This window comes from Leuresthes tenuis, unplaced genomic scaffold (assembly GCF_036924035.1).
Source record: "Leuresthes tenuis unplaced genomic scaffold, fLeuTen1.0.hap1 SCAF_10, whole genome shotgun sequence".
Taxonomy (NCBI): domain Eukaryota; kingdom Metazoa; phylum Chordata; class Actinopteri; order Atheriniformes; family Atherinopsidae; genus Leuresthes; species Leuresthes tenuis.
Window position 1 is genome coordinate 4,587,328 of NW_027325364.1, and position 23,893 is coordinate 4,611,220.

Consider the following 23,893-nt stretch of genomic DNA (forward strand, 5'->3'; position numbering starts at 1 on the left):
TCAAAGAAATTCTGAAATATCGCGAGATAAATATATACCTCTTTTCAGTATTCGTGTACACTTTACGTCTGAATGTTGGCGCAGCGCCGTTGAGTGCACGAGGCGCTGCGTGCTTCATTGTGCGCAGCTCGAGCAAAAGTAGTGAGAAGGGGAATGTCGGCTTGTGAATGATCGGTGTTAGAGGCGGCAGGGAGCGTTAACGTTATGGGTGAGACTGCCACTGTCAGCTGTTGTCACAACTTACCAGAAAACATTGTTTTAAACTGCAGTGATGATTATTTGAGTTAGCATTGGAAGCATTATTCAAACAATTGGTCGTTATTTAGCTTCAGCAGTTGTCTGAGCAACCAACGCCCAGTCCGCCTCCAGTTGGATGGGTTGCTAGCTAGCTAGTTGTTAGCTTTGGTGTGCTAGCAGGCTGCATAACCTACCGGGAGTGTCATTTCCTGTCTTTAGCTCTTTAGCAAAGTATTTCAGTAAAAGCTTTTGTGTTTTCTTTTTTTAATAACTCGTCCTATTAAATCTAGCTAACCTCCAGTTACAGTAACACACAACTGTTTTTCAAAGGTTACTCGTAAATAGCAGCAGTTTGATAGCGAGCTAACTTGGAGTATGTTGGATTAAACTGCTCACATTAATGCTAACTTTTTTCTTTGAAGTTAAGTGGAAAATCGTAAAGGAAACGCGTTTGAACCGTGGGGTTCTCTAACATTAACCCCCCCACATTATGTAATGTACAGAGAAAATCGTTAGGACTGCATCTGCTCTCGAAGACCTCCGCGAAATGCTTTTTGAAACGAAAACGATCAAGTGTTGTTCGAGTGGAAGAAATCGGTTCTCTATTAATATGTGATCAGTTATTTAATTAACTTTGCATTAGAAGAGTATTTGCGAAGGCAGTCAAAGTCAGATCTGACTATGTCAGGTTAGGCATAATGAGGTTACGGCTGCCATCTAATCTGGCTTACAGTGGATCTAGTACCTTAGAGTTAATGTTTTGACTTTAAAGTTCATTGGCTGCAGATTGTGACCTGTATGTCAGAACACTGCACCTGTTATTTGATCTTCCTCTCAAAGTGAAGCATCAGATTTTGTATTCAACTTTGAGACTAATCTTAAATTTGCACTCGCACACGAAAACTAAATTCTCCACTTGTCACCACTTCCTTTAGAAGACCTCTGAGACACTACTGGAAAGGAAACACGCAGTTGTGATTTAAATATGACAGTTCACACATCTTTTTTTCCCTTTTACTTTTAAAACTCAGCTTCTTAGGTGTCATACAATGTTTGTCGATGGTTTACAAGGTTAGATGGTATGCTAAGTCACTTATTTTGGGAGCCCAGGACACGGTATTTATTTATTTATTTAAAAACTAAAACATCATGTTGCTTGTAGAACTGTATATGAGCTGTATATCCTGTAAGCAAATCAGTATATTGAGACCTAGAACCACAAAGGAGACGTGTGGGCTGCTGTCGGCAGCCAGAAGATGCTGCAAGAAGCAGAAATCTTCTCCTAGCCACAGGCTTAAAGAAAAGGCTGCAACAGTGAATGGAGTCTGCTTTATGGTGCTACTAAAGGAGCAAGTGAAGTGGAATATGTACAACTCTGGCTAACTGTCAGCATTACAGTCACTCAGATCGTGAATCATTTTGCCTCAGGTTTCACAACATGGGGAAACTGGTTTTAGAGGCAGAATAGTTTGTCAGATGACCGTTGATTTATTTTCTGTTGCTTATTGTGCTTTCAACATCTTTCTTTCCTTGTGACCCTGGGATTACTGGATCTGCCTGCACACTGGGACCTCATTGTAATGATCGTCACAACACAGCTGTAAGTACAGAAATTTTTGGTTATGTTTAAAAAAAAAAAAAAATGTGGACAGCTTTTGAACCCATTTTAATTCTCCTATTGAGAATAAAAAAACAGAATGTGTTAATCTAGATGTAATTACATCTGGAATGTCAATTTCTTGTAATTATAGCCTCTCAAATGTAACTTTATTGTATTTTAGATGACAGTAAAAGCACTGAGGCTTAAGTTTTTAGACGATTTGTTGATCTGTATTTTGGTTTAGGAAACATGGAAGTAAGGTGGTTGAAACTTTTTTTCTTAAACTTTGTTGGTAAAGAAGAGATGCAAGATTACATTTCTTTATGGTTTCATTTTTTAAGAAAAAAATCTTGTCTTACAGCAACAAAAGAATCTGGAAGGATATGTTGGCTTTGCAAGCCTCCCCAACCAAGTGTACAGGAAGTCTGTCAAGAGGGGCTTTGAGTTCACCCTGATGGTCGTGGGTAAGAACACACGCTGCTCAGCACTCTGTTTGCCCCTGTTTTGCTTGAATCATTTCATTGTGTTCTCTGTGGTTGGCATTTGGAGTCCTTCAGCATGGTTTGTTTTTGAGAGGGAGATACACGTGCGTATGTGTGTGTGAGAAACCATATGTATACAAAGAGGACAGGCGCCCAGTTTTGTAGTGTTAATTGCTGACTCAGGGAGGTTGGGGCATTGTGTTTCTCCTCTGTTTAATCTTGATGTCAGGCACTTGACATTGTCTCACAGAAAAGAAACATTTGGTTTGGATTTATCCAGAGCTGCACTCAGCAGATCAGAAATGCAGACATTCTTTTGAAATGCTTAGATGTGGCGGTTGACACTGGGCCAAAATCCTCCTTGGCTGATCAGGCTCTGTTTGGAGGGAAAACGTGTCCCAGGGTCAAAACCATTTCCTGTGGCCGGACCAACAAAAGCGTTCTTAACATGCATATAAGAACATTGTTTTTTTTGGGGGGGGGGGTTCTAAACACACAGTTTAATCAGAGTAGCATAGCACAGTATTTAGCATTCCTTTAATCATTATAATTAGGTATTTACAGTGTAACAGAGTTTGCTTCCTCATGAACTCTGTGAACTGTTTTCTGTAAAAGTTACTGGATTGGGACCAAGTGGGTCCCGTGGGCCTCCAAAAGCTTCAATCTGTTGTCAGCAAATATCTTCATGATGGATATAATTGCAGGAAAGATTAAAAATGGCATTGCAACAAGGACACTGGAGAAGGGTCTCTGGGCTTTCTGGTTGATAAATGCATTCCATTGTTTTCACACACACAACATTTAGCTCTTCTTGGCTTTGATTAGCTGCAAGCCCACATGTCCCTGCTGCGCCTACATGCAGTTTGTCACTAGTGTGGTGTGAAAGACGAAAGGAGGAAGAGAGATTGGTATGGCATTACCATCGGTGACTGGCAGATCTATCCATAGCTCATTAAACACGTGACCCAACAGCCTGTTCCCACATTACAGTGCAGCTCTTTCAGAGTCCTGTCACATTTCATATTGCAGTAAATTTAATAAGCATTTCCCAGGACTTAGTAACCTGCCTCACATAATATGTCTGACAAACAAATTTTACAGTATAAGCACCACACATTACCCTTTAACTGTAGCTGTGGTGTAAATGTTAACTTGTTAAATATTGACTCCTGGCCATCAGCCAAGGCAGGCAGTGCCAATGGTCATTGCCACTAATGATCCTTTTCACTGGGAGCTTGGAAACAGGGCACACAATAGTCAACCAAGCTTGAGAAGCCTCCCAGACCACACAGCCAGTCAGCTGCACATAACAAGAGCCATTGTCCTCATTGTTTCTTTAGCCTTTTTAGCTGTTTAAGCCAGATAGATTGATATCTTTGGCAAAAGTCTGTTGCATCCCTTTGATTGTAGGACGGCACCAGTGTTCTTTGTATCATTATAAGACAGATGGAATCATTTGTGACATTTTATTCCAAATAATGATGCACTGCTTTACAATCGTACCACTGCATGAGAGTTTTTAAAATACTGATTTCTCTTGTTGATTTGTTTTTTTTCACAGGTGAGTCGGGACTGGGCAAATCAACTTTGATTAATTCCCTGTTCCTAACAGACCTGTATTCAGCGGAGTATCCTGGACCTTCACATAGAATCAAAAAGACTGTACAGGTATATTTGGGTCTCAGCAGTGACATGTTGCACGCAGTGTTTCAGTCTGTCAAACACACCTGTCTTGTTAGATCCTGCTGGGGTGGGTGGTGGTAAATTTTCTGCGTTGTAATACAACGCTTGATTTTTAGATTTTGGTTGAATGTGAAAATGACTGTAGCCACAGAACATAGAAAAATAGATTTTCTTCTAGCAGATGGAACAGCTGTTTTTGTGAAAATATAATGCAGGCATAAGAGGCTTTCAAGCCAAACAGTTTCAGGATTCTTGGGGAGTGTGATGGAGATTGGAGGAGTTCTCCTCAAAGTAGTACACACCTTCAAGGGCTTTTTTCGCTGGTTACATTTACAGCTCAGACAGGAAACGCTGAAGTCGCGTCAAATTTAGCTGACGATTATTTGACTCTGTAAAGGCTGTAAACGTTAAGAACTATTGTTGATATTAGCACTTTTTTCTGATTTTTACAAGTTTAGGTTCTGTCTCTTGGAACGGTATTCATGTGTAAAACCAGTCATCACACACTTATGGTGTCTGGCCCAGTCACTTTCCTGTTGTTCCTGTGATACAGGTACAACAGATACAACAGATCTATCCATGAGTTCAAGCTCCCAGGTACCTGTATCACAGGTACAAGACAGAAAGTTCCCCTGGAGCAGGGATAGTACCTTCTATGGTGTAGACGCTAAATAACATCCTACAAACGGAGTTCTATAAACTGTGATCGTACGCAGCTCATGGGGTTCACACACCTTAAACAGGGGATGCTTCCTCCTATAGTTACAAGAACTACAAAAGAATATGATTATCAATGTAAGATGAAGACAGTAATGTTGGATTGTTGGAGTTTATGGTGTTAAAATGCCAGACAACCCGTTCAGTTCAACTTAAGGGCAACAAAAATAGTTGCCCCGACTGTTTAAAAATTTCAGACATAAAGTTATGGAGAGTGGTGAAACACTTCTGATATGTTTGGATTGCTGCTCTTAACTTTCTTAAAATGGTTGAAACAAGTCAGACTCATCAGTTCAGGCCATAAATGCCTTTATCCTCATATTTCCTAATATGGTCCTGAATCTTGAATGCCTCAAGTGCAAACTCTGTCTGTCTGGCTAGCGACTGACAGCGCTGCTATCTCCAGAAGCGTGTGTTTTGCTGCTTTCTCAGCATGATTTGCTAATAGCCTCATGTGAAATGGCATGTTGCTACATGCTGCTTGCAGCTAAGTGTTTTCTGCTGTATGTCAGGCTTGCTGTCTGTGATTCTACTGAACACTGATAATGTTTTTAGTTACTCCTTCCACTTTGAGCTGATTTTTATTTTTTGTTTAAAGAAACACGATTTGCAAACACAGCGCGCTTGTCTGAGGGCTTTGCTTTTTTTCTTCTTCTCATGTGCCAGGTGGAGCAGTCGAAAGTTTTAATAAAGGAGGGCGGTGTCCAGCTGCTGCTCACAATTGTTGACACCCCAGGATTCGGAGATGCTGTTGACAACAGCAACTGGTGAGGAATGCAACAGCTGCGCCTCTGCATATGCATTATTAACTTCTTTGTAATGTTTTATCGGTGTCGAAGCTAACAGTCAAGTCTTGCGGGCATTTGTTTCTAAACTAAAGGTGTAATTTATGTTCTGCAGCTGGCAGCCTGTTATCGACCACATAGACAGTAAGTTTGAGGACTACCTGAACTCAGAGTCACGTGTGAATAGACGACAGATGCCTGACAGCCGAATCCACTGCTGCCTTTATTTCATCGCCCCGTCAGGACATGGGTGAGTCTGGAAGACTGTTTGATAAGATACCAAGTGTCATTTTCCACAAGTGCTAGTTAATCGAACTCTCAATTTGTCACAACATGTTCCACTATCAAGGCACAGGGGAATGTATGTAGGATTTAGAAAGGAAAAGGTTGAGAGGGGATGGGTGTGACGACAGCGGGAGGAAATGAGAGAAAAATAGTGTGAGGAGGGAAATGTGGGTTAGCAGTGCCTCAAAGGTCAGACATGCAAGTCTGAAGCTGAAAGTAAAAGAGGTGAGTTCAAATCAGAATCCTTTGGCATTTTCTGTAGAATTTACACTTAGTAAGGCACTGATGTCCATTCTGCATTTTGAAGAGCTCAGTTTCCAGCAACATAAAGTTGTGGTTATGCCAGGCAGCTCCTGATAAACGTATAGTTTTACTGTCTCCTGCAGCAGTTCCCCCGAGCCAGTGATAGTAGGACTAAGTCCTGCAAAATAAAGGTTAAAACTTAAGTGCCATAAAAAAAGAGGGAGTTGTTCATTCAGCTGGCAAAATGCCCAGCAGATGATACTGATCACCGAGCATTTCACGAAAAGATGACAGTGGAATTTTAATTATGTTCATTATTCACAAGCCACCAGATCTTATATGGTGCATCGACGGCTCTGAAGGGTTCATCTTGCCTTTCTTTTATGAAGCGTATATACCGTGTGATGCACATCAGTCTAAGAGCAGAAAATGTCGAAGTAGGGATATTGAGAAACCTAAGAGGTTATTTCCTTCCTTTTATAAACAAACAAACAAAAAAAAAGTAGACGGCTCATTTAAGTGCATGCAGATGGCTTTATTCCATGTTAGAAAGACCGTTTTTAAGGACAAATGGAGTGTTTATATATATTTTATCCTGCTTTATGGCTTTTCCCAGTTTGTTGATATGCAAATAAGATTATGGACTTGTGTGTTCACATGCCCGTAATCTTATTAATCTTAATCTTATGATCAGGCCTCGGGTCTCCTTGCATCGCTAGTGTCTGAACAAACAAAATAATGCATCAATACGCCGCGCAGATGACTTCGAACTGCCACCTGGGACGTCCAAACTGTGCAACAAGACCTAGCTCACGCCTGCAGAGGGCGGTGGTTTTCCAAGCGTAACAACCAAGGAAAACATAATGTGCGCTTTGTTTTTCGTTGGTATGAAGCTGAGCTGTGACTTTAGTTTCTTCTCTCCAACTTAAGGTGTCCTTCTGAAAATGTTGCTTGCAGCCAATCGAAAAGAGCTCCTTCACCAACCGCGAACACAGTGATTCTGCAAGTTGAATCAGTCTGACGATGGCGACCAGGCACACACGCCAAAAGTACCAGAGACAGATGTTCTCTGATGCTCCAGATGTGCCCGATTGTCGGTTTTGCATAAGGCCCCTTACTGTAAACAAAGCAGAAGACGCTGTCCTCCTTTGTCCCTGTCTGTTCTCCTTTCTCAGTCGGTGTTCTCTATGGGACATTGTGCCTGTACAAGCCTGTGCTCTGTACCCACACCAGCAATACTTTAGCCTTGAGGATGGGCACCGTGTGCTCTCAGACAAACACACCCGCAGACTGTGAGCACCCCCTCTTTACACCAGCTGACTGCCCTCACACAGCAGCACAATGACCGCCCGGCTGTCGCTTCTTTAGCTCAACTATGATGTCTGGCTTTGATTGGTCTAATTTGATATTTTTTAAGGCCAATTTGCTAAGAAATCCAACTGGTTGCATTCAGTCTTCACCTCAATTTTCACCTCTTTCCCGGGCATAAAAATAAAAGTTGATTGTGGTTTTATTAGCTGGTGAATTGATCTTTTTCCCTTTATTTTTATTGAGTTTTATGGAGCAACTACAGGAGCTGGGAAGCTTAATATCTCACTATGTGCAAAATGATTTTAGCAAAAACCTTGATGGACTTTTTCCACAATCAGGTTAAATTTTTTAGCGTATTAGATATCCTCAACCTTGTTTTACTGTTGTGCTTTCATACTTTAGTCGGTATGATGTATTTAACTTAATGCCGTCTGATATTAAAATGGTATTATTATTATTTTCTAAATTGGGATTTTTACATACGCTTTTGTACGTATTTTTCTGCATTTACACTTACATGAACAAACATGTCAGCCATTTTGTTTTCTCACATAACATGTGATCGTATTTGTAGACCTCAGTTTATGAAATGTGCTTGTGTGGTTTCCTGTTATTAACGGGATGAGTCTGGAACATGTTTTTAATGTAGCCAGGTAGCTCTTCAGTCTGACATGTTCCAACTCAACAAAATCACATCGGTTCGTGAGGGGGGAAAAGCGGGAAATCTGCAGACCCTCAGGTCATTTTCTGTAATTTAAACATTAGAATGACTGTGTCCTGTCTAGTTTTGTATTGACTTTGACATTGTCAATACTGTACAGCTGTGAGTGATCAATACAGTCCATAATTTAGCAAAGAAAGTGCCTGTTAGTCCCTATTAATGATTTATTATTGAATATTTTATAGTGCTACCATGCCATGTTAGTGTGAATTTTCCACCTCCATGGGCTGGCTGTCGAAGTTTAGCACTTCTACTATGACACACGATAAATATGTTTGGATCTTTATTCCAAAGTGTACCTATGAAACACATGTAAAATCCGTTAAATTGCTTTTTATTGTTGCTGCTTTTCCACCTAAGCTGATAACAGTTGTTGCTGTTTGACGGCTTTTAAAACACTGCAAACGCTGATTTAGACTCAGACAGACTTTTCTAACGTAACCTCAAATAATTGAAAGAAGATATGTTATTGAATAACACCATAAAAAAGGAAATGCAAGGCCGTAACTCAGTTAATCTGTCATGTCAAATGTTATTTATCCAGCTCAAAAACAGCCAAGAATAGCAGGGCTTTCTCATGACTCTGAGGTCATTTTCTTAGACATGACAAACATCAGTCGAGCGTCACAGATTTCTATATTTAGTTCAGCTCATTTTATCCTTGTCCTGTCTAAGGAGGAGCTTACCCAGAAACTGTCATCAAATGTAAACCCATAAGCCAGTCAGCCCTGAAATATCCCCTTTAATCCTTTAATGAGACAAAAGTCAATTCCACAACAGTTTGATTTATTTTCCAGTTTATTTAGCTACACAAGTTAAAAACAAAGCTCCAGATCCAAAAGGCCAAAGGTCCTGCACTAATTAGCACTGTTTGCGATTTGAATGCCATTCAAAGTTGTATCTTTATCTCTCGTTACAGTCTGAAACCCTTGGACATTGAATTCATGAAACGGTTGCATGAGAAAGTCAATGTCATCCCACTGATCGCCAAAGCAGACACTCTCACTCCAGAGGAATGCCAACAGTTCAAGAAGCAGGTCAGTGGTTTCCACAGCTGCATACAGCTGCAGGGAAAAAAGGCAAAGTATCTGTGAGGTCTTTTTGCGAATGTCGCGTAAGCAGAATCAGACGAAGAGCGCTAGCATCTTCTGCTGTTTGAGAGGTTTTCTCCATAGATGCGGGTGATGTGTATGTTTCAGGTACATTTTTATCAGCCGTGCTAAGGTTGTGTTTGAGTTAGTTTCAATGTGATCTAACAAAAAGTTTAACTGAGCATCAAGCTGGTTTAAAGTGAATCACTAATCTGTTTAAGCCTTATATGGATGCACGTAAACATACTCTTCATTCAGTACATTATGAGATTCAATTTCAGAGCAGTTTATTTAATATTATACGTTTCCTTTGATTAAGATAATAGGGTTTGTATGACTTTCTCTGGGTCAGTATTTGGTTGGTGCTCTGAACTAGTTCCAAACAGCAGCTCTATTTCTCACTCAAACAAACTCTCTTTTTCTGCTAGATCATGCGGGAAATCCAAGAGCATAAAATCAAGATTTACGAGTTCCCCGAGACAGACGATGAAGAAGAGAACAGGCTGGTGAAGAAGATAAAAGTATGCTGTCTGCCAAATCCAAACGCTGTGTCACAGAGCGTACTTGTGTGTTGTAAACCCAGGTTTATTTCTTTTAAAATACGCTTTTCTTGTGACCGGACCAGGACAAGCTGCCGCTGGCTGTAGTGGGAAGCAACACCATCATTGAGGTGAACAGCAAGCGAGTCAGAGGAAGACAATACCCTTGGGGGGTTGCTGAAGGTATGGATGAAGTTGAGATACAGCGGCTTATTTATCCAGCATATTTAACAGTATATTACAGTACAACAAAACGGATTATTTTCAACATGACATACATGCCCTTTATTGGGACATGTTGGACCTAAAATGTCTCGGTGCTGTATATTTTTATCCAATGATTTGCTCACTGGCTGATATTTTCCCTGCTAGTTGAGAACAGTGACCACTGTGACTTCACCATCCTGAGGGACATGCTCATCAGGTACTGGAGGATAAGACAGTGAATCCCTCAATTCACTTAACAATTAACACTGTTTAAAGGCAGCAGCACACAAGGAGTATTTCAAATCTATGTTGTTCATCTTCCACCTGTAGAACTCATATGCAGGACCTGAAAGACGTGACAAACAACGTCCATTATGAGAACTACCGCAGCAGGAAGCTGGCTGCTGTCACCTACAATGGAGTGGACAACAACAAGGCTAAAGGACAGCTGTCCACCAAGTAAGTCCTGGACAGAGAGCATTAAAGCCAGCAGCTGTGGTTAAAGTCAAACTAAAGTAAAAGGAGTTACAGTAATTGGCCCTCTGAATTGCTGGTGATCTGCATTATTACACAGTTTCACCAGAAACTGGTTGTAATGCTGATATTTATTCGATTGGAATATGGATCTGTATCAGTCTGTACAGATTCTAACATTTGGACAGGATGTGTTCGCGCCACAGGCGATTAGGCAAAATTGTTAAAGGAGAATTAAAAGTTAAATGGTTTTCTTTTTTTTATAAAAACCTGGACCTTATTTCTGGCATAAAATACACCGATGGCAGTTTGGTGAAAGCCGGCGTCCTTCGGAAGATATTTAGATTACTCGAGCCTCTAAATAAGGCATTATCTGTCTTTATTTCACCATTGCTGTATAACTGGGACGACTTCATCGACGCGCCGCTGCAGCACAGCTCATTCACTCCGGTAAGGATGTCCATCATACTCAAAGTCGTCGTCAACATCTGATAAATATCCTGCCATGTTGCACAAAACTATCAGTGAAGTTAGCCGACTGTCACAGAGCACGGAGTGAATAAACTGTGCTGCAGCAGCGGGCGTCGATGACATCATCATCCCAGTAGACACGTGTGTAGAAAGCCCCCAATAAGCCCCCACAGTAGCCCCGGATAGCAACAACACGGCAGCTATGAGCTAACAGAGCTATAGCACACGTTCATTCATTCATTCTTCTTAAAGTATTGGTGAAATAAAGACAGATAATGCCTTATTTAGAGGCTGCATCGTCTAAGCCCCGTTCACTCCTTTATATGGATATCTAAATATCTTCCAAAGGACACCGACTTTCATCAAACTGTTATCAGTGAGTAGATGAACGTATTTTATGCCAGAAACAAGGGCCATATTTAAAAAAACTTCTTACTATATTTACTTTACTTTATTTATATTACTATGATTATGCCCATCTGACCTGAAATAAATGTAGTATGAGTGCGACAGCAGAGAAGAAGGTTATTATTATTACTATTATTTATATTTTTAAGAATTGTTCTGCTCAGATTGTTAAAGGTAAATATTCAGGAGATATTTTGGGATACGTTTTTTAAAGTAGTTCAATGGACTCGTGGCCCAAACAGACGATCGCAGGAGGTTCTTCCCACACTTCCCAGTCACGTTCTAATGATGTTTGCAGTATTTGGGTGGCAGGGTAACGGAAAAGGCAGAGCGGTACCGTTATTTCATTCACTGAGGATCGTTTCTCAGTTTGAGGTGTGAAAAGCAGTGATTGACTTTTGTTGCTACCTCTCACTACTGCTTTGCATAAAATAAACTTTTACTTTTAAGTTGAAATTCAAACACGGTGTTGCTTTCTCGTTAACATAATCACAAGCAAATGGATAACTCACTGAGCTTAACTCGTAACTCTTGACACTGCTGATGCTAACACACATTTGATCACTGCTGCTAATGTGACACCCAGCTCACAAAAAAAGACTTTCCAGGATCTCATGATTCTCATTTCCCCCCATCTGCAGTAAAATAGTATCTTCATCTGTAGATCACATTTAATGACATGGTTTTATTTCAGTGCATGACCTCATCATCGCATGCTGTGTGTGTGTGTCTCTGTGTGCGCGCGTGTTTTTGTATGTATGTGTTTTTGTTTTTTAGACTTGACACAGTTGAAGGAATGTAAGTGATCATTTTTTCACGTATATTTCAGACTCTAGTTTAAAACCTCCATCTTTCCTCCTCCCTCCCCTGTTGGCTACCTTTTCCTTTGATCTGCTCCTGACTCGTCGCAGTCAGTTGATATTTTCGTGTTTTCTGGAGCTCCGCTTCCTTACAAACAGTTTTTTCTGCCAGGAGTGCAATGCTTGAATTTTTTTCACCTGCTGTAAGCCCTGCTCATGTTAACATCAGAGACCTACGCATGAGATGTTTGGAACGGTTACACATGCAGAAGAGGCATGAATGTGAGGCCTGCCTCTCATTCTGACCAGCTTTCTGTTGTGTGATGCTGAAATTGCAAAGTCCAAAGAGAGATCTGCTATGATCTATAGATAAAAAGAATAAAGCAGCTGAACCAAGCTTTACTCAAGCTAAATGATATAAGATCCATGTCAGATTTGACTAAACACCTGAACTTCTGATTCAGAGCACTACTTGGTTTTACATTCAAAGGTATCCGGCTCACTTCCTGTTATTTGGCAACTGTTTTTGATATTTCATGATTGGTCTCTGACACTTAACACTGCAACAGCCTTAATGAAACTTACTAACAGTTAACCCACAACCTCAACTAACACAAGTGCTCACAGGCTCCTTGGGCGCCTCCTGTATTTCTTTAAAAGAAAAGTACTGCTGGGTGCTTTCTGTTCCTGTCACGACCTTCTTGTAATCGGTCATCCCTAAAGCTTCACCTGTAGCTCCCTCCTTTGTTGTGTGTTCTGGAAACCTGGGGGTGGTGTTTTTGCAGGTTTTGTACAAAGTTATGGCAATCTGCTGCATGGATTTTTAAAATCATTAGCTTTCTTTCAACTGGAGAGGATAAAACGGTAACAATGATAGATTTTAATTGGTTATGATGGAAAAACACTGCTGTAGGGCTGCCTGTGAAGAAGAGAAGAACGGAGGTGAAGCGGATTACCGTGTAACTTTTTATTACTTAAATTAGCGTGTGGCATTTGCTCAGTGTTCAACTTTTGAGTGTTTGATCATTGATGGTTTTAATTTAGGTCACAGGTGACTTGGACAGCAGCAGTCTAAAGTTTGGACACATCTTCTTATTCAACAGTTTGTCTTTTTTTTTTTGCTTCTACATTGTGGATTAATACTGAAAACATCCAAACTATGAAGGAATACATATGGAATTATGTAGTAGACTAAAAAAAGTGTTAAACAAACTGGAATATGTTATATTCTAGATTATTCGAAGTAGCCACCATTTGCTTTGATGACAGTTTGGCACCCTCTTTGCATTCTCTCATTCCGCTTCATGAGGCAGTCACCAGGAATGCTGCTTCAGCAGTTTTGAAGGCGTTCCCAGATGTGCTGAGCACTTGTTGGCTGCTTTGCCTTGACTCTGTGGTCCAACTCATCCCAAACCATCTCAACTGGGTTTGGGTCAGGTGATTGGATTGTGGAGGCTTGGAGATCTGCCACAGCACTCCGTCACTGTCCTCCTTGGTCAAATAGCACTAACATGGCCTGGAGGTGTGTTTGGTGTCATTGTCCTGTTGGAAAACAAATGACGGTCCCGCTAAGCGAAAAGCACATGGAATGGCATGTCGCTGCAGAATATTGTGTTTGCTGTGCTGGCGAAGTGTGCCTTGGATTTTTAACCAATCACCAACAGCGTCATCAGCACCCCATACCATCAGACCCGCTCCTCCGTGCTCCACAGTGGGAACCATACAGGTAGAACCCATCCGCAGACCTTTTCTGCGTCTCACCAGCACCCCATACCATCACACCCCCTCCTCCGTGCTCCACAGTGGGAACCATACAGGTAGAACCCATCCGCAGACCTTTTCTGCGTCTCACCAGCACCCCATACCATCACACCCCCTCCTCCGTGCTCCACAGTGGGAACCATACAGGTAGAAACCATCCGCAGACCTTTTCTGTGTCTCACCAGCGTCACCAGCACCCCATACCATCACACCCCCTCCTCCGTGCTCCACAGTGGGAACCATACAGGTAGAAACCATCCGCAGACCTTTTCTGTGTCTCACCAGCGTCACCAGCACCCCATACCATCACACCCCCTCCTCCGTGCTCCACAGTGGGAACCATACAGGTAGAACCCATCCGCAGACCTTTTCTGCGTCTCACCAGCACCCCATACCATCACACCCCCTCCTCCGTGCTCCACAGTGGGAACCATACAGGTAGAAACCATCCGCAGACCTTTTCTGCGTCTCACCAGCACCCCATACCATCACACCCCCTCCTCCGTGCTCCACAGTGGGAACCATACAGGTAGAAACCATCCGCAGACCTTTTCTGTGTCTCACCAGCGTCACCAGCACCCCATACCATCACACCCCCTCCTCCGTGCTCCACAGTGGGAACCATACAGGTAGAACCCATCCGCAGACCTTTTCTGCGTCTCACCAGCACCCCATACCATCACACCCCCTCCTCCGTGCTCCACAGTGGGAACCATACAGGTAGAAACCATCCGCAGACCTTTTCTGTGTCTCACCAGCGTCACCAGCACCCCATACCATCACACCCCCTCCTCCGTGCTCCACAGTGGGAACCATACAGGTAGAAACCATCCGCAGACCTTTTCTGTGTCTCACCAGCGTCACCAGCACCCCATACCATCACACCCCCTCCTCCGTGCTCCACAGTGGGAACCATACAGGTAGAACCCATCTGCAGACCTTTTCTGCGTCTCACCAGCAGCCCATACCATCACACCCCCTCCTCCGTGCTCCACAGTGGGAACCATACAGGTAGAAACCATCCGCAGACCTTTTCTGTGTCTCACCAGCGTCACCAGCACCCCATACCATCACACCCCCTCCTCCGTGCTCCACAGTGGGAACCATACAGGTAGAAACCATCCGCAGACCTTTTCTGCGTCTCACAAAGACATGGCGGGTGGAACCAAAAATACCAAATTTGGGCCAATCAGACTAAAAGACAGAATTCCACTCATCTAGTGTACATTCCTTGGCCCAAGAAATTCTCTTCGTCTTGTTGTTCTTCCTCAGAAGTGGCTTCTTTGCAGCACTTGACCATTAAGGCCTGATTCACAGTCCCCTCTGAACAGGTTGAGATGTGTCTACTTCTTGAACTCGGTGAGGCTTTTATGCCAGTTTCATCATAGCGTTTGATGTTCTTTGCGACTGCACTTGAAGATGCGTTCAAAGTTCTTTAGATTTTCCAGATTGACTGACCTTCCCGTCTTAAAGTAATGATGGACTGTCGTTTCTCTTCACTTAGTTGAGTGGTTCTTGCCACAATATTCGCTGTATAGACCTTTGTACCAACCCCAGCTCTGCACAACACAGCCGATGATCTCGAACACATTAAGAAGGCAAGAAATTTCACAAATGAGCTCTTGACAAGGCACACCTGTTCACTGGAAACCATTCCAGTTGACTGCCTCATGAAGCCGATTGAGAGAATGCCAAGAGGGTGCAAAGCTGCCATCATAGTGAAAATATAGAACGTATTTTGGTTTGTTTGATGCTGCTTTTGTGTTCCTTCATAGTTTGGATGTGTTCAGTATTAACCTAGAAGGTTGAAATGAAAAAAAGATAAAATGATAAGCTGTGTCCTGACTTTTGACTGGTACTGTATGTGTAAGATGTGTCAAAGAGAGGAAAATGGATGAATAGATGTGTGGGTCGAGCAGTGGCAGAGCAGGATCAGGGCCAGAGATCATCAGCAGCTCGACCAGAGGAGAAAGTAACTGACAACAACATCGATTTATAAAGAGAAACTAGATCAGACAGTAATATCCCTTCAGCACTGAAACAGTGAGACTTAAGGGGAAAAGTAGTGAGGGGAAGAGCTGAGCAGCAGGTTTACTGTGAAATATTAAAAAAGCCTTCCTGTAAGGAATGATTTAAAGGATAAAACTGAGTTTGCTTTTCTTAATTCTTCAGTTAAAGGGTTCCACTGTTGCAGGTTTCCTTTAGTAAGGAGGCGGGTTGTGGAAACAGGAATGTTCTGCCAGAGGGGATCTGTTGTGTAGACAGGAGCATGGCTGAGTGAGACTTTAAAAGTAAAGGAGCCAGATTCAGTGTTAAGCTGCAGATATGTCTCTTTCTGTCCTCCTCCTGTCTTTATCTTCTCCTGAAAGCTTCTCCAATCTGCATGACGTGATGTAATCACATTTGTTAGCAAGACAAACTGGCTTCAGAGATGTTCAATGAGCTACCGTAAACTGGAAAATTGGTAGCATTACTGTTCTTGTTATGCGAGTACACTGATGAGCATGTCTGTGCTGCACTGCATGTATAAATGTGTGTGTGCTCCACCCCCCCATCCCACCCGTGCAGGAGTCCTCTGGCCCAGATGGAGGAGGAGAGGCGAGAGCATGTGACTAAGATGAAGAAGATGGAAATGGAGATGGAACAGGTGTTTGAAATGAAAGTCAAGGAAAAAGTGCAGAAGCTCAAAGACTCCGAAGCAGAGGTAAAACACACACACACACACACGCCTGTGTGAAATAACGCTGCAGTTCAAGTCGTTTCACAACTCTGTCTGGGCTGCTTCCGTCCTTCATTGCTGACGTGTGTTTGTGGTTCAGAGTGAGGGAGCTGTGAGAAACCAGTGTTATATAAAAAATGAGTATTCTGTTGGCTGGTTTGCTTTTTCGGACGTGCCCTGAACTCACGTGCTAACACAGCAGGTAATGCCATGTAAATGGGCTCTGCTTTCGCACAGCTACATGAAAAACTTGGCTAATTACAGATGTTGATATCAGGAGAGTAAAAAGTGCTTGTTTTTTTTGTATAATCCAACACCTAAAAATTACCCAAAGATCGAGGCCTAAAACCGCTTTTAAAACTGAGATGAGATGGCTTGTCTTAAGCCGGATTTCCATTCTCTGGCAAAGCAAATTTGAAGCCGTCTTATGAAAAGCTGTAAAAATGAAATCGACACAGTTTCTTTGACTCGTTGGAAGTGAGTAAAGTAGACTTCATAGTATCGCCAGATGGTGGCGGTACTTTGTATCAGTGGAAGTAGTTTTCCAAGATAAAAACAACCTCGATGGACATCCAAAAGACAGAAAAAGGAATGATTTTAATCTCTGGGAAGATGCTGGTCAGTCGTGTGGGTTTATTGCGCTTGGCTCCAATCAGAAGCAGCCACGTCAGAGGTTGTATCCACGCCTCATAAAGCACATAAAGCCTTCTTTGAAACGGGTAGAAACCACCTCAAGCAAGCGCGTAAACCTTTGTGTGCAGTAGTGGAAAAATGTTTCCTGTTCGTCTTTTTTTCTTCACTTCTTCTGCCAAAACAGCAATGGAAGCCCAGCTGTTTTATGATGGTTTGATAATAACCTTTAACACGCGGGTATAAAAATCTGTCAGCTGACACCTCCTCATTCCTGTTTTATTCCAGCTTCAGCGGCGTCACGAACAGATGAAGAAGAACCTGGAGGCTCAGCACAAGGAGTTGGAGGAGAAGAGACGTGTCTTTGAGGAGGAGAGAGCAAACTGGGAGACCCTACAGCGCCTGGAGCAGCAGAAGCTGGAGGCCTCCAGGTACAGCAGGAGCTCACGTCTCGCTCTTTAACAAACCTGAGCGTGTGCTTACACTCATGATCGGAGCATTCACACAGGCTGTTACAACTAATCAAAACGTTTGAAGGCTTCTGATTTCAAGCAGCAGGATAAAACCGTGTTATTCTTGCTTTTCACCAGCGTTGTTATCGGCTTATTAATAAAAGGTCCATCACGATGAGCAGCAGGTGGCACTAATTCTGCAGCCAGAACAACACGATGCATTCGAGGACCGTCAGTGAAATGTAAAAGTAAAATGATGGAGAAGCCTGTTGACAGAACAGAGCACACGTTACTGACTTTTGTGGGTCAGTAAGTTTGTTTAAAATCAGCGAGAGTTCGAGTGTTCAGAAGATTAAACTTAAACTGCAGCTCTTCAGATGAGGGATTTCCAACCTTAGAGGAGTGCTTCAAGTGTCTGCAGATACCTCCTACGCTGAGAATATACCCTCTGTTGATTACGCTTTTGCATGTTTTTGATGGCAGCCTCATCTTTATTTAAGCATGTCCTTTAAATGAAATCAGCGTGTACTAAGGGCGCAATATGGAGGCGGCCAGTAGAGGCATAGCTGGGCCAAATGTGACCTGATACACACTGTCTTTGATTCAGAGAGCTAAAATACCATCTGCAGCTGTTTTTCTTAGGTCGTAATCTTAACTTCAACCAAATATTACCCCCCTTTATTGTTTCCATATTCATTGATCAAATCTTGCAAATCCAGATGTTCTGTGTGGTGTGGGGTTGCTGGTGTGCCCCTTGTAACGAGCCCAGTACGTCAGCAAGTGTGTTAACAACTAGGCCAACAGTGGAGCACGAGGTTAAAAAGCATGCAGGGTCATTTAAGTTCTCTGCTTCAGCTGAAGCAGAGAAAGAATGTTTGTTTTAGTCTCGTTAAGACGAAAGAAGGAAGAAAAATACATGATTTATGGCAGAATCTGATTCAAAGTGAAGTTGCTGATTATTTCCGTCTTTGCTCTGTTGCAGGACTCTGGAGAAAAACAAAAAGAAAGGCAAGATCTTTTAAAGACAGTCGGCAGGACCATCCCAGCTCGAGTTGTTATTGTTTGCCAACGTTGCCGGTCAGGACACCTGTTGTGTGGCACTGACACCACCCCACCTCCCTCTTCTCTTCTCTCTCTCTCTCTCCCCCCTGTTCTCCTTCCTCTCCCCTGTGCGCCACCTGCTCACAGCCACTGGAGCGTGTACTGTGGGCAGGTGTGTGTATATGAGGGGGTGGAGGGGTCTGCTTGTACGGCCAGAACTGCTGCCACAGAGCCCCCTCCCTGCCTCGGGACTCGTCATCAAGGAATGTGTTTACCTTAAAAACAGGAAAAGTAACCCCCTTTTAGTAAGGCCAAACCCATATTATTATTTTAATTATTATTATTGTTGATGTTATTATTATTGTTGTTGTTATAACTCAATACTGTCCCCATCTACTGCTCTTTTCCCTCCCAAGGTTGCTTTTAAACGACTGGTATGTACAGAATTACAGAAAGAGAAGACGAAAAACAAAGACCCGCGAGTTGCGTCTGACGCGTACAATCAGATTCTGGATCATTTTCTGTTTACAGGAAGAATTAAAGTGACAGTATTTGAACCTGATCTCATATGTTAAAGTAAGAAGATGACCAGGCGTTAACTAATCCCGCTTGTTTGCCACCCTCATTCTGTCGGTGCAGCAGGCTATAATGAGACGTCACTAGAAAATCTGAGATGAACAGGAACGTAAAATGCACCGTGGGCCTTCTTCTAGACTATAAAAAAAATGGCTACAGCTTCTTTTATTTCTGAAATGTAACAATTTCTTCTTTCTTTTTTTTTTTCCTGTTTAGCTATTTTCACTAGCCTTGGACCACCATTTATAACGTCATAAGTGTTATATTTCACTTTAGTTTATTTTTTTATATACCGAGCCAGCTGAAGTAATGAATTTTGTATGTTTAGAGAATCCTCAGAGTCTGACGGCAGCATCTTCTTTTAAACTCATGTTACTCAAGGATGCGTTTTAAAAATATATTTGAGTCACTCTGTGGAAAACGATCAGTGGGAAAATGAAGAGTCAACATCACATTTTGCTTTGGCTATGTACTCCATCTCTGTATTTTTAATTTTATTTTTCATTTGTAATGTACAAAGTCACTTAATAAACCTGTGATGGTATTTACGAGTGAGATGCTTTGTTGTGCAAATGATGTGGGCTTTTGTGAGGTAAGGTATATTTTTTTATTTTAAAACAAAACTACATTTTATTCCACTATTGAGTTTTCCCCGCTAGATGTCACTGTTTGTCTGGAAGTGCTCAACGCTTTGGACACATACTGTGGACTGTTACATCTGATCATTTTTTATCAAATTACTGCCTGACAAAAACGGTATTCAGTCTGTAATGAAACAAAACAAATCGCTATGATAGACGTGGTTTCCCTCGGTGTTCTTCGGTCCTGCTGCTCACAGGCCTCCTGCAGGGATGAAACCAGCAGTTACCCGATAGAAATCACCTGAATCTGAAAAATCAGTGTGCCACAGTTAGATAAATCATACCATTATTATCAGAGGTCCTTTTACCCATCAAACCCACAAAGGTTTGAAATTTATGCCCTGGAGGTAAAAACAAATGTTGGAAGAGTTATTAGCGTTTAGATTAAATGCGTCCTGATAGTTTTCAAATGTACAAAATGCGAAATGATACTTGCGTTTCCGTGTTGTCTGCATTTTTTCTGTTTGGGAGGAAATACACACATCAGTGTTCGCAGCATTGTTAAACATTGCGTTTATTCGTGTGAAATGTTGACGCCATACCCGATCCTTTCCTCCCTATGACTCCGAAATACTGTCGATGTCTCGGCTTTCTGGTCATTCTCATTAACATTTCTTGAATTGCTTCGGAGTTTGGCCATTTGTTCTTGCGTTATATAAAAGAAAATGCAAAAAGGAAAACAGTTCAGTATTCACAGTCTCTTCTTGTCAACGAATTAAACTTAAATTCCACCTGCAGTTGACCCCAACAAATGATTGAAATGTTTAACGGTTCTTCCAAATTGTCATTAATTCTCTTATGAGAGTATGGTTAATGAAGCTTACCTTTCCGATTTCTGCTCTCCAGCTGTCAGCGTCCATTTCTTGACAGATGACGTTTGATAAAAGCAGCAGAAGTATGAGAGCAAGTTTAACTGTCTCCATCACTGCGGACCGCGCGTAATTTAGCACAGATTCCTCTGCACTTCAGATAATAAATATATGACCAGGTACTTCACACCTCCCAACTAGATTATTCTAAAAATCCACAGAGCGGACAATAGTGGATCCCTGGTTGTGGCCACGAGGGTCCATCAGCCCACCATTAGTGCGCTTTTACGCACAGCTGCAGTGAACCGTGGGCTGATGGTGAGTGTCGCGGGTCTGGGTTTTGACATTTGCTATTTTAAGTGCGTGATTCATCGCGTTTCTCAGATACTGTGATGTGTAGTTTAGCCTGCTACTTTAGTGAACTGATCATTTACCATCTGGTACATAAGTGACGTCCTGGTTCATTCGGAATATTACATACCAAAAACAGAGTGGAGGCGTGTCAGCCTGCGTAAACTACAGTTGGCGCACTTACCATGATGATGTTAACGGCACAGAAATAAAGCAGGCATAAAATGAACTGTTCAATGGTCTATTTCAGAGTCTTGTTTCCTGTTTACAGCGTAAATTTGGGTTCCTGTGCTATACTGATGGATAGAGGTCCAAACGGTAAACAACACACACGTGGTATTGTGTGAGGAAGCCTGAGTACCCAGAGAAAAATGAGAACCACACATTCAGTCGGGGAGAACAAGCAAACTTCACACAGAAACGCCCCAGTTGGATTTCAAACCAGGAACCGACATGGAGTAAGGCCCAAATGTCTTGTATAAAGTGAACAGATCCATTTTGCACAATGGAGCCTTGTCATGCACCAGTCTTTTCAAATGTATGCATAGATTTCAGTTGGAACGATATCTGGACTGTTTACTGGCCACTCCATTGAGTCGTTTACCTGACATCAACCCCATATCATCAATAACTGAAAATGTGCTTGTTTTTCTTCATCCAGGCATCTTTCTGCATTTCATTGGACCTGCACCAAACTAAAGTTCCAGCATCGTCTCCTTGTCACATGCAGATTGGTGATTCATCATTGAATATCACTTTCATTCAATCATCTGCAGTCCATGACAGCTTATCTTCAGCCCACTGTAACCTTGTTTTCTGTAAGCTTCTGTGTGTGTATAACGTTTTAGCTTTTCTGTCATTTTCTCATGACTCATTTTTCTGTCAGTGGTGCCTGAAGCTTTTGCAAACATAGATCAATTGTCAGGGGCTCTTTTTTCAGCTGTAAAAGGAACTGTAGTGTCAGGTGCCCTGACTTGAGCTTGTACATTCCTACACCTTTTTTAGATTAACTGGCACATCCTCATGCAGCACAGCAAACAACTGTGGATGTTGTATTCAAACAAAATGACTCTACTACTAACTCTGCACAAATTCTGATGATGTGATTACGTGCCTTTGGTAGAACCATGTTTTATGTTCAGATTTGGTCTTTTCCTATCATTAACTTTCTTTTTATACAGGCAATCTTATTGAGATACAAGGTCTAATTCTCAAAAGAGACCTGTTTAAACTAACAATTTATTAAACTACAAGCTACAAACATTATCATCAATGTAATACACGCAATGTTTCAGTAAAAGGTACCAAGTCAAAGCCCAAGAAAGGGCTAAAAACAGGAAGCTTCCAATTATTCTATCTATTTTCCTTAAAATAAATGTATAATTTCTTGATGGGCTCCAGACAATGTTGTAAGTCAATTAAAAAAAGTAGAGAGTAAGATGCCTTTTTGCCAAGCTCTGTGAACTCTGAAGGTAACAAAGAACTGTGAGTGAAAGCTTTGACTTCTCTGTCTGTGAGACATGGATACGATAAATATGTTGGCAGCAGACCAAAGATGGATCTGTAAATTAAATGATGCCAATGCAAAAGTCCGTCCATGGATCATGATGAACAGTCAACCAGAGCGTACAAAGTATGATGGTGATAAAATGTTCAAAGAACACAAGCACTCCTTCGTTTGATCGTTCACAAGCTCTTCAACAAGCTTTGCTGAGATGCAGAGTTTTTAAATAAGCCTAAAGTTGTTTAGTAGCTGGATCACCAAAATATGGAAAGATAAAAATTATACGTGACTGGTTCAGCTAAAATATCTACAGCCATGGCAGAGAAAGTAAGGTGGGAAATTGTCTGGGTCTGCAGATTTTTTTCTTTATTAGAATAAAAGGTGTGGCTACGTGAGACAAGAGTTATGAGGGGAAAAGAAGATTGCTTCCCGGCACAAACTGTTTAACAGAATGCTGGAGGCGACAGAACATCAGTTCAAATAGTTGAGCAATTCAGCTTATTTGGATGATAGATGGAGTTGACATTTAACTGAGGCGGTAACTGTCGAGAGTGAGAGTGAGAGTTGAGAGAAATTTTCTGGTTTGCCAAAAGCTTTTAGTGTCATTTAAACATTGTATGGTATGAGATGAATAAGTTTGGATTTTTCTAAATGATCTTTAATCTGAGCTGCAGGAAGTGCCATCATCTATCAATAAAATACAACCCCAGTTAAAATGATACAGATCCTGGGCAATGAACTGCATATCAGACAGCTGCATTCCCATTCAATCTTTTGAACAAAAAGGTAACTGTGAGAGTTTGTATTGTAGTAAAGGGTCCTGGTAGATACTGTCTGATTGGATATATTAAGAGAACAACAGATGCCCAAATTTGGCATTAGAATCAGCTATTGAATCAGCTATTGTATTTAACATGTATTTTACAAAACTCTTACAAATATGTGGGAAATCTATACCAGTTTACCCAAATTTAGCATTAGAATCAGCTATTGCAATCAGATCCAACCATCCTGACATGCAGAAGCACAATTTTTACCTTCCAGTGAAGAAGCTGTACAACATGTCATAACTAGCCAAGGATTCGTGAGAATGAGGCAAATATGTGGGAAATCTATACCAGTTTACACACACACACACCTGATTACACACCTAAATAGAGTATGTATTTCACATTTACATTGACTAAATAAAACTTTCTTAAAGCTGTAACTAAAGCTTAAATCATTCTAAGAACAGTTTTATGGTATTCTGCTTTAAAAAGGTGACAGATACAAATTATGCTATTTCAAAAAGTCATTGAGGCGTCTCCCCAGTGAGCCCAGTGACACCTATGTGTATGGATATGCAATTATAT

At 41.7% G+C, this 23,893-nt stretch overlaps 1 protein-coding gene across 2 annotated transcripts; it reads left to right on the top strand.

Moving 5' to 3' along the window:
• The first annotated feature begins 107 nt into the window (after positions 1-107).
• septin7b (septin 7b) lies at positions 108-19,777 on the top strand. 2 transcript variants are annotated; one of them, XM_072393634.1, is made up of 14 exons: positions 108-214; positions 2,203-2,301; positions 3,881-3,987; positions 5,386-5,486; positions 5,620-5,754; positions 8,984-9,101; positions 9,584-9,676; positions 9,781-9,877; positions 10,067-10,118; positions 10,232-10,360; positions 12,032-12,052; positions 16,384-16,519; positions 17,453-17,595; positions 18,599-19,777. In XM_072393634.1, exons 1-14 carry the CDS (start codon positions 205-207, stop codon positions 18,636-18,638), a joined length of 1,281 nt encoding a protein of 426 aa, XP_072249735.1. In that variant the 5' UTR covers positions 108-204; the 3' UTR covers positions 18,639-19,777. The 2 variants fall into 2 exon arrangements, with proteins under 2 accessions (XP_072249735.1, XP_072249736.1); XM_072393635.1 differs by lacking the exon at positions 12,032-12,052.
• The last annotated feature ends 4,116 nt before the right edge of the window (positions 19,778-23,893 follow it).